The sequence below is a fragment of the Salvelinus alpinus genome, chromosome 22, assembly GCF_045679555.1.
Source record: "Salvelinus alpinus chromosome 22, SLU_Salpinus.1, whole genome shotgun sequence".
Classification (NCBI taxonomy): Eukaryota; Metazoa; Chordata; class Actinopteri; order Salmoniformes; family Salmonidae; genus Salvelinus; species Salvelinus alpinus.
The window spans coordinates 2,763,141-2,773,885 of record NC_092107.1 but is presented as its reverse complement, the minus strand read 5'-3'; the positions used below and the strand labels follow the sequence as shown (position 1 = coordinate 2,773,885).

Sequence of the window (10,745 nt, the reverse complement as noted above, 5' to 3'; positions counted from 1 at the left end):
GATACGGCAGGGGCAGACCCTGGCACCAAGGCGGGCGATGCCACCACGCTGTCCTCTGTGCTGGAGAAGGTGGCTCGGGCACACTTTCAGGCCGCAGCAGAACATGTGATGATCAAGCTAGTGGCCTGCCCGGCTGTGTGTGCCGAGGCCTTCTCCCTCGTCTCCAAGTGAGTCAATCACACAACACGTCAAGGGGGGGAAAAATATTGACATTCTTAATATTTCTTTATTTTTAGGATTATGATTTTTTCTTTCTGTTTGGCATTGAAGTGCAGTTTGTATTGGGCTTTCATCCCTTTCAGATTGCCTCAGCGCTGCCTCCCGTCGCTGAGCTGAATAGCTGAAGCACAGTGGAGAGTCATGATGGCTTTATAGCAGTAGTAGCTTGTGATATGTGGGCTATATTTGATAGCATTTCCATTGAGGTGAATTCACCACCCAGCAGCGATTTGCCAGCGATTTAGTCTGACAGTCAGAATGACACTACACCGTTTAGGCATGTTTGTCATTTTTAAGGAGGCAGAATACCCAAGTGACCATTTCCAGGTCGCACAAATTGGTCTCGGGAATCAAATGAGTCAACAGCGACGTCGGGCCAGAGATAACAGGCTGCCAATTCTGTTGAAGGTTAAATTGGAAAATATATAGAGCAGGCAGCCTTTAAACAGATGTTGGGATGTTAATTAGAATGCCACTGACATTTCCCAGGCTTTCGAGGCATTTGGAAAATTAAACTTATAACCTTTTTTCCTGCTCACTGTTTTTAATTGATCTACCATTGAAGCCACCTAAAGACACTAGCTCTATTCAGCTAACAGAGGAAGAAAGATGAAATTGAATCCCAGAGTGACTTGAAATGACTGGTTCGAATTGCATTCGTGTTCCGGTGCTGTTTGGGTGACTTTGTTTATTATTGGGATCATAGTGTGTCATTTGATGACTCGCTATGGTCTTTACCTAATTAACGACCGTTGTTATTATTGGGCTCCTGTGTCTTTATCTGGTTGTGGCGTAGAGGGAACTGAATTGAAGATGATACGTTTGAGGTATCAGTTACCTCCAGAATAAGCTGCTGCCCGCCTTCAATGTTGATCTATTCAAAAAAACTTCTACATGTACAGTAGTTACTCTAGCTGGCTGCCTTGAAAGCAGATGATGATGGCTGCCTGCAAGTCCTCAATCACACATAAGCCTTAAAGAGGTTTTCACTCTCTTTGGATCCTCTTCTTTATTAAACCACCTCCGTTAAGTAATGAAGACCTTGGGCAGGTGAAAACTAGAAGACTTTGTAGACTATCTTCAGTTTTTCCTGTTCTAAGGACGAGGCAGAAGCAGCATCTCTCTGTTCTGTTCGGGCGATTGTCGGCAGTATATGCCAGGCTGCTGTCTGCACAGAGACTAATGTTTTCATGTTGTATTTAAAGCTGCCAGACTTTCAGGGGGAATCATGTTTCAGCTCCCTACTCTATATATTGTCTTTGGTAGAATGTCACTTTGTTTTGCGCAGATCTTTTCCATTGATTGCCAGTGAAGATGTTTGTGTCTATATTTCCACTAGGTAGTATGTGTGGACTGGAAGCCAGGAGACTGGGTTCTGAGGCTGCGTCCCAATTAGCAACTTATTCCCCACATAGTGCACTACTTTGATCAGTAGGGAATAGGGTGCCGTTTGGGAGTCTTCCGTCCGTCTGTCTGTCTGGTGCGGTGATTGGCGTTGGTGAGAGATAGTGACTGGAGGCGAGAGCTTAAATAGAGGGCTGTAGTGTTGCCTCAGCAGCTGTCTTGACATCTTTCTGCCTGCCTGCCTCCCTGCACGGCAAAGCAACGGCCAGGGAAGGAACAACATCCCTTGGGACTCCGTGTGCGTGTGTGTGTGTGTGTGTGTGTGTGTGTGTGTGTGTGTGTGTGTGTGTGTGTGTGTGTGTGTGTGTGTGTGTGTGTGTGTGTGTGTGTGTGTGTGTGTGTGTGTGTGTGTGTGTGTGTGTGTGTGTGTGAGTTATTGCCACATTTCTAAATCGCTGCTCCATGTACACTCTTCGAAAAAAAGGTGCTTTCTATACTGAACAAAAACATAAACACAACATGCAACAATTTCGAAGATTTTGCTGAGTTACAGTTTATACAGTTCATTTTCTAAGACTGTATTCCTGGACGGGCACATACAAACACAAATACACGTGTGTAACTGCATAAAGACACCCACACACATACAAGTGTGCACTGTGCATGCCCACATACACACAAACACATGCAGGTGCACACACACACACACACACACACACACACACACACACACACACACACACACACACACACACACACACACACACACACACACACACACACACACACACACACACACACACACACACACACACATTAATTGATGTCACTGCCATTAAATTGTGTTTTTAGGCATGCCATTATAAACATCAGCCACAACAACATCAGAGGAATACAATGCAGAGGCGATGGTGGGAAAGAGATTGCTGCTGTGCTGCTAATTCAATCTCCTGCTGGGATTTGACAGCTCTGTGGGAAATCTCACTAGGGAGTGGATGGGCTCTAGCCTCTTAACGCGTCAAAGAGCAGCTCCAGTCTGAACAGGCCTCTGTGGAGGTCAGGGCGTGATTCCCTGTGTGTAGAACACAATGAGCTGGTGTGTTTGTGTTGTGTGTTTTTCTCCTGATACCGGTGCTGTTCTCTTGGGCTGTGTCACAAATGGCACCCTATTCCCTACATAGTGCCCATAGCGTTAAAAGTGGTGCACTATGTAGGGAATAGGGTTCCATTTAGGACAACACCTTCTTGGTGTCTGGGCAAGGCCCATGGTGATCCTGAGAGGCCCTGAGAGCTCATTATGGGCTTTCTCTCCTAATGAAGGGACCAGCCGCCGCTGGCGAGCTGCTAGGTGTCAGGAGGAGAGCTGTAATGAGAGGCTTGAGTTGGGGAACACACACACCTAACACACACACACCCACACAGATACACATGCACACAAACACACAAGCGCTCTCATGCACACACACAGAATGAGGATGTGAACCAGTCAGTCTGACTACCTCACCATCGCACATCCAATTAACAAGTGACAACAAGTAAAGCACCTCAATGTATTTATTTTCCTGTGACACAACACATTTCCTCTGTGACAGTTGAAGATATACAAAACAGTGTCTACAGTTAAACTAATTAACAACTCAATCTCAAGTGATGTCTTAAAATGGTTTCCCTGATGGTGCTGGTCTTGTATTCCTTTAGCTGAGGACAGGGACCGACAAGGAGTTTGACCTGACAGTGACCTGAGGACAAGGAGATGGATACCACTCATTATTCTGTACATTCGTAGCACACACAGCCAGAGAGCAGCAGCTCTCACTCTACTCCACACATCTTTGCCTAATTAAGCTCACCGTGAGCTGTGCCTCTGCATCTCCCCCTGTCTCTCCATCTGTCTCTCCGTCTGTCTCTGCCTCTCCCTCTGTCTCTCCCTCTCCCCTGTCTCTCCCTTTGTCTCTCCCTCTGTCTTTGCCTCTGCCTCTCCCTCTGTCTCTCCCTCTCCCCTGTCTCTCCATCTGTCTCTCCGTCTGTCTCTGCCTCTCCCTCTGTCTCTCCCTCTCCCCTGTCTCTCCCTTTGTCTCTGCCTCTGCCTCTCCTTCTGTCTCTCCCTATGTATCTTCCTCTCCCTCTGTCTCTCCTTCTGTCTCTCCCTCTGTCTCTCCCTCTGTCTCTGCCTCTCCTCTGTCTCTCCCCCTGTCTCTCCCTCTCCTTCTGTCTCTCCCTTTGTCTCTGCCTCTGCCTCTCCTTCTGTCTCTCCCTCTGTCTCTGTCTCTCCCTATGTATCTTCCTCTCCCTCTGTCTCTCCTTCTGTCTTTCCCTCTGTCTCTCCCTCTGTCTCTCCTTCTGTCTCTCCCTCTGTCTCTCCCTCTGTCTCTGCCTCTCCTCTGTCTCTCCCCCTGTCTCTCCCTCTCCTTCTGTCTCTCCCTCTGCTTCTGTCTCTCCCTCTCCCTCTGTCTCTGTCTCTCCCACCGTCTCTTCCTCCCCATCTGTCTCTCCTTCTGTCCTTCTGTCTCTGTCTCTCCTTCTGTTTCTCCTTCTGTCTCTGCCTCTCCTTCTGTCTCTCCTTCTGTCTATGCCTCTCCTTCTGTCTCTGTCTCTCCTTCTGTTTCTCCTTCTGTCTCGGCCTCTCCTTCTGTCTCTGCCTCTCCTTCTGTATATGTCTCTGTCTCTCCCTCTCCCTCTGTCTCTGTCTCTCCCTTGTTAGCTTTGTAAACTGTGTACCCTGTAAACCCAGGCCATTAAGACAAGGGGAGGGCAATTAAGCAGAAATTCCACAAACCCTCTCTGAAGAGAGCCTTTTTCAGTCTTGCCTGCTCTGTGACATTAGAGGAAGTGGGAGAGAATGTGAGAGAGTGTAACCTTCTCTCAAGGTTAGGCTGCTGTGTTGTGCTGTGTTAGCTTTGAGGAGAGATGCTAGCTTGCTGATGCTAGCTTAGGGCTTATCTGTTTAATCAGCCTTATCTCCTCTCTCTTGTCATGCCGCTCCTAATGGATGGATCCTGTTAATGGCAGCTAGCTAGGCATCTCTTCATAAGCACATTAATATGTAAACCTGTAGAATCAGACACTCTACAGAAATGGATGTGAGAAAGGATGATAAACATTGTGTCCAAAATGGCACCCTATTCCCAATGTAGTGCACTGCTTGTGCCCATAGGACTCTGGTCAAAAGTAGTGCTGTATATAGGGAATACGGTGCCATTTGGAACTAAACCCAATTCTGATTCTAACATTGATGAGAGCTTTGTGAATGGCCTTGATACAATTCTCTAAGTTGTATTATTGAAGAGGTTCATTCATGTACTGTAGGAATAGGCTGACAGGCTCGCTGAAGGTTGAACACAACTGTATGCCTGCTTTTGTTAGAAGTGTTACACACAGGCAGAGAGCGAGTAGCCAAGGATCTCTTAATTAAAGTGTGTGCTGCTTTTTTAAATTTAATGTAATCATTTTTTGTACCCCTTTTTCTCCCCAATTTTCGTGATATCGAATTGGTAGTTACAGTCTTGTCCCATCGCTGCAACTCCCATACGGACTTGGGAGAGGCGAAGGTCGAGAGCCATGTATCCTCCGAAACACGACCCTGCCAAGCCAAACTGCTTCTTAACACACTGCTCACTTAACCCTGAAGCCAGCCGCACCAATGTGTCTGAGGAAACACCGTACAATTGACGACCAAAGTCAGCGTGCATTACGCCCGGCTCGCCACAGGAGTCACTAGAGCGCGATGGGACAAGGCCATCCTGGCCGACCAAGCCCTCCCCTAACCCGAACGACGCTGGGCCAATTGTGCACCGCCCCATGGGTCTCTCGGACGCGGCCGGCTGCGACACAGCCTGGGATAAAATCCGGGTCTGTAGTGATGCCTCAAGCACCGTGATGCAGTGCCTTTTACCGCTGTGCCACTCAGGAGGCCCAGGTCTGTGCTGCTTTGATGGTATACCACAGTATATACCCAGCTTCTACCCCGGTTAGCATGAACACTCTCCTAATGAGAACATATGCGTGTGTGTGTGTGTGTGTGTGTGTGTGTGTGTGTGTGTGTGTGTGTGTGTGTGTGTGTGTGTGTGTGTGTGTGTGTGTGTGTGTCTCATTATCTCACACAGCAGAGATACTCTCTCATAGTGTCTGGAGACTTGAAAGCCACTGTGTTCCCATTAGGATCTGTGTTGTTAATATGGCAGACTGAGAAAGATGAGAGCCAATAGTCTCAGTCTCCTGAGACAGTTATCCACAGTGTTAACAGTGTTTGCTGTATTGATGTTGCTATGTCAACCTCATTAGCATTTTTGCCTCTTCTGAGCATCTTTAGGGCTGAACATGCTGTCTTAATTGAGAATCTGGAGAATCTAACCTGATTCATATTACAGTCTTAATTAATGAGCCCTTGGTTGAGCAATAATTTTACACCTGGAAGACAGGTTGCTGTTTCCCTACTTCTAAATAATTGTACTGATTCAAAACAAACAGCACCAAGAAATGTGATTCCCAGCCCAACTTTAAATCAACCAACAACAACATACCTGTATAGTGGAATCCAATAACACTGAAAGTCAGTAACAAAGCATTGTCTGGACATTATAAAGGTAAAGAATAGACATCCCACAGAAATACCAACAGCAGGTGTTTGCATAAGTAGTTTACTAATTATCCATCTCTAGAAATAATTAAGAACAGGCTGAGGAGAGAAGCTGGGTGGGTGTTGTCTTGTTGTGTCTAGGTGCCCTTTGACCTTGGTACTGGCCGTGTAACCACCTGTCCAGGGGTGTTATGGTAATGTGTGTTTGTCCTGGCCAGCAGTGTTAAGATAATGTTTGTGTTCTGTGCCAGCAGCAGGGGGCTCTACAGGGCTCTGTTAACACGACAGGAACAGCATGACACAGCACAGCTATAGCTATGACCTTGCCCTCAGTACATTACACAGGCCCTTGACAGTGACTACCGGTGGATAACCCATTTAGTACCGCTGTTACAGTCTAAGTACTTACAGTACGCAGACAGTCGGCCATTCTGGGGGTCTTGTACCAGCTTCAGATACATTCTAGTCAAACGGAACCTTTTACCTAGCACATTGCCTAACTGTACCTGTGAAAGAACTGAACAGAAAACTGTTCCTATCACTTTTATACTGTAGGCAAGTCTTATTATTGTGGTGTCACAGCTCCATGTTCCCCACCACAGACACAGGGGATATGTTCAGAGAGAGAGAGAGAGAGAGAGAGAGAGAGAGAGAGAGAGAGAGAGAGAGAGAGAGAGAGAGAGAGAGAGAGAGAGAGAGAGAGAGAGAGAGAGAGAGAGAGAGAGAGAGAGAGAGAGAGAGAGAGAGAGAGAGACTTCGACTCAATTTGGACTAAATTTGGCATGAGGGTCTACCATACAAATTGATGGAAAGTGGTGTTGGGGGAAAAACATACGACATTATAAAATCCATGTACACTAACAACAAGTGTTAAAATAGACAAAAAAACACACACATTTCTTCCCACAGGGCCGTGGGGTGAGACAGGGATGCAGCTTAAGCCCCACCCTCTTCGGCATATATATCAACGAATTGGCGAGGGCATTAGAACAGTCTGCAGCACCTGGCCTCACCCTACTAGAATCTGAAGTCAAATGTTTACTGTTTTCTGATGATCTGGTGCTTCTGTCACCAACCAAGGAGGGCCTACAGCAGCACCTAGATCTTCTGCACAGATTCTGCCAGATCTGGACCCTGACAGGACCCTGACATACCAATTAGGATCTGGCTAAAAATACTTGAATCAGTTACAGAACCCATTGCCCTTTATGGTTGTGAGGTCTGGCGTCCACTCACCAACCAAGAATTCACAAAATGGGACAAACACCACATTGAGACTCTGCATACAGAGTTCTGCAAAAATATTCTCTGTGTACCACGTAAAACACCAAATAATGCATGCAGAGTAGAATTAGGCCAATACCCGCTAATTATCAAAATCCAGAAAAGAGCAGTTAAATTCTACAACCACCTAAAAGGAAGCGATTCCCAAACCTTCCATAACAAAGCCATCACCTACAGAGAGATGAACCTGGAGAAGAGTCCCCTAAGCAAGCTGGTCCTGGGGCTCTGTTCACAAACACAAACACACCCCACAGAGCCCCAGGACAGCAACACAATTAGACACAACCAAATCATGAGAAAACAAAAAGATAATTACTTGACACATTGGAAAGAATTAACAAGAAAACAGAGCAAACTAGAATGCTATTTAGCCCTAAACAGAGAGTACACAGTGGCAGAATACCTGACCACTGTGACTGATCCAAACTTAAGAAAATCTTTGACTCAGTGAGCATAGCCTTGCTATTGAGAAAGGCCACGTAGACAGACCTGGCTCTCAAGAGAAGACAGGCTATGTGCACACTGCCCACAAAATTAGATGGAAACTGAGATGCACTTCCTAACCTCCTGCCAAAATGTATGACCATATTAGAGACACATATTTCCCTCAGATTTCACAGATCGACAAAGAATTCGAAAACAAACCCCGATTTTGATAAACTCCCAATGAGTGACCTCATTGGTGAATTGGTGAAATACCACAGTGTGCCATCACAGCAGCAAGATTTGTGACCTGTTGCCACAAGAAAACGTCAACAAGTGAAGAACAAACACCATATTTATGTTTATTTATTTTCCCTTCTGCACATCGTTACAACACTGTATATATACGTAATATGACATTTGTCATGTCTTTATTCTTTTGGAACTTATGTGAGTGTAATGTTTACTGTTAATTTTGATTGTTTATTTCACTTTTGTATATTATCTACTTCACTTGCTTTGGCAATGTTAACACATGTTTCCCATGACGATAAAACCCCTTGAATTGAATTGAATTGAGATGAGAGAGAGCAGGGCTACTCCTCCCTTCACAGTAACAGCCAGACATCACAGCTTTAGCTTGCCATCCACCTGGAAAGCTCCATTTCTCTCCTTGATGTTCTTATCAATGGTAGTATGTCTACAGGGATACTGCTAGGTCTTTGCACCATGTAGACCCCACCCCTCACACCCCCTACTGGTCCCTCCAGGCTCTGAGTCCATCCCAAATGGCACCCTATTCTCTATAGAGGGCATTACGTGCCACGCCCTGATCTGTTTCACCTGTTCCTGTGATTGTCTCCACCCCCTCCAGGTGTCGCTTATTTTCCCCAGTGTATTTATCCCTGTGTTTCCTGTCTCTCTGTGCCAGTTCGTCTTGTATGTTAGTCAAGTCAACCAGTGTGGTTTTCCCCGTACTACTTTTGCTATGCTCTTTTTGATAGTCTTCCTGGTTTTGACCCCTGACTGACTCTGGACTACTTTCCCGCCTGCCTGATCATCCTGCCTGCCCTGATCTTGATTCTGCCTGCCCTTCGGTACCTTTTGGACTCTGAACTGGTTTTGACCCTTTTGCCTGTCCATGACCATTCTCTTGCCTTCCCCTATTGGATTAAATTGAATTGAGAGAGAGATGATTAGCCACATGCTCATTCATCATATTTATACGTTCCGGGGTAACAAATAATTTTGTTTGATCTTTTTCCCAAAATAACCTTGGATTAACAGAAGCAGCCAATTACAATACTTTTTCCAAATTCCATTTCCCAAGACATTTTTGTGCAGTGGAAACGATTGCTGAATGAATGCCTGTTGATAAATGTCAGAGGGATCTCCATTCACCATATAGGTACATTCCATTCTCCATGTAAGACATGAAACTATGGCAACACAAGTAATTTTCCAGGGATAAATAATATTTAGTTTTTAAAAATTGAATTGATTGTTGTTCAAGGCTCACAAATGACTCACTTCTTGTTATGTGTCCCCATCCTTCCTGTCCCAGTCTGAACCCATACAGCTATGATGAGAGCTGTGTGTCCAGCAGCGTTGACCACCTGCCCCTGGCCGCCCTCCCGCTCCTCGCCATCGCAGCGCCACACTACCAGGACGCCGTGGCAACCCTCATCACCCGCGCCAACCAGGCCTACCACAGCTTCCTCGTGTCCCAGGACGGACAGGGCTTCACCGGACAGGTGGGTCTGTCCTCTAAAGTGTCCCTCGAGTCAGGGCTTCACTGGCCAGGTAGGCCTGTCCTCTTAAGGTGTCCCCCCCAGACAGGGCTTTACTGGCCATGTTGGTCCATCCCTCTAAAATGTCCCCCTATATAGGGCTTCACTGGCCAGGTGGGTCTGTCCTCTAAAGTGTCTTCCCATATAGGACTTCACTGGCCAGGTGGCTCCATCCTCTGAAGTGTCCGCCCATAAAGGGCTTCACTGGCCAGGTGGGTCCATCCTCCTGAAGTGTCCGCCCATAAAGGGCTTCACTAGCCAGGTGGGTCCGTCCTCTAAAGTGTCCCCCCGGCTCCCACAGGGTCACACTGACTGACTGGAGATGAATCATACTGTTAGGAACAAGGGAGGAGAAGAGGAGAGAGAGAATGGGAGATCTCATTCCCTCATCTCTCATGCCAAATCCAATAATGTGCTGCAGTCCGTTTAATGGAAGCCAAAGATTTTCAGAGGAAGTGATGATTGGGATAGAGAGGGCTGGGTAATCCTCTGTTTTCACTGTGGGGACTAATGTCGCCAGAGGCCTGCAGCTTTATCATGCCGTCTGCAGACCCTATTAACTCTCACACACCTGTGGACAATCCCCTCTCTGATAAGACCTATGTTCTAATTAAGTGCTGTAATTTTCAAGAGCACATTATTGGCAAAACCATACAATGTATAAACTCTATTATATTGAACTTCCTCTCCTTGCATAATTATATATATTTGTTGTACTTCTACCCCTTTTTCGTGATATCCAATTGGTAGTTAGTCTTGTCCCATCGCTGCAACTCCCCTACGGACTCGAGAGCCATGCGTCCACCGAAACACGACCCTGCCAAGCCACACTGCTTGCTTAACTCGGAAACCAGCTGCACCAATGTGTCGGAGGAAACAGCGTCCGCCACAAGGAGTCACTAGAGCGTGATGAGACCAGCCAAACCATCCCCTAACACAGACGACGCTGGGGCAATTGTGTGCCTCCTCATGGGTCTCCCGGTCACGGCCGGCTGTGACGCAGCCTGGGATTGAACCCAGGTCTGTAGTGACGCCTCAAGCACTGTGATGCAGTGCCTTAGACCGCTGTGCCACTCGGGAGGCCCCTCCTTGCATAACTTTGACAAGAT

General features: G+C 46.7%; 1 protein-coding gene across 3 annotated transcripts in view; it reads left to right on the top strand.

Moving 5' to 3' along the window:
• LOC139548773 (membrane-associated phosphatidylinositol transfer protein 3-like) overlaps positions 1-10,745 on the top strand; it is a 190,908-nt gene that overhangs the window by 75,509 nt on the left and 104,654 nt on the right. For all 3 annotated transcript variants that reach the window (XM_071358600.1, XM_071358599.1, XM_071358601.1), the window contains 2 exons: positions 1-167; positions 9,411-9,600. The exon at positions 1-167 is cut by the window's left edge and continues 57 nt beyond it. In XM_071358600.1, the coding sequence (XP_071214701.1) occupies positions 1-167; positions 9,411-9,600 (357 nt within the window). The remainder of the gene's footprint in view (positions 168-9,410; positions 9,601-10,745) is intronic.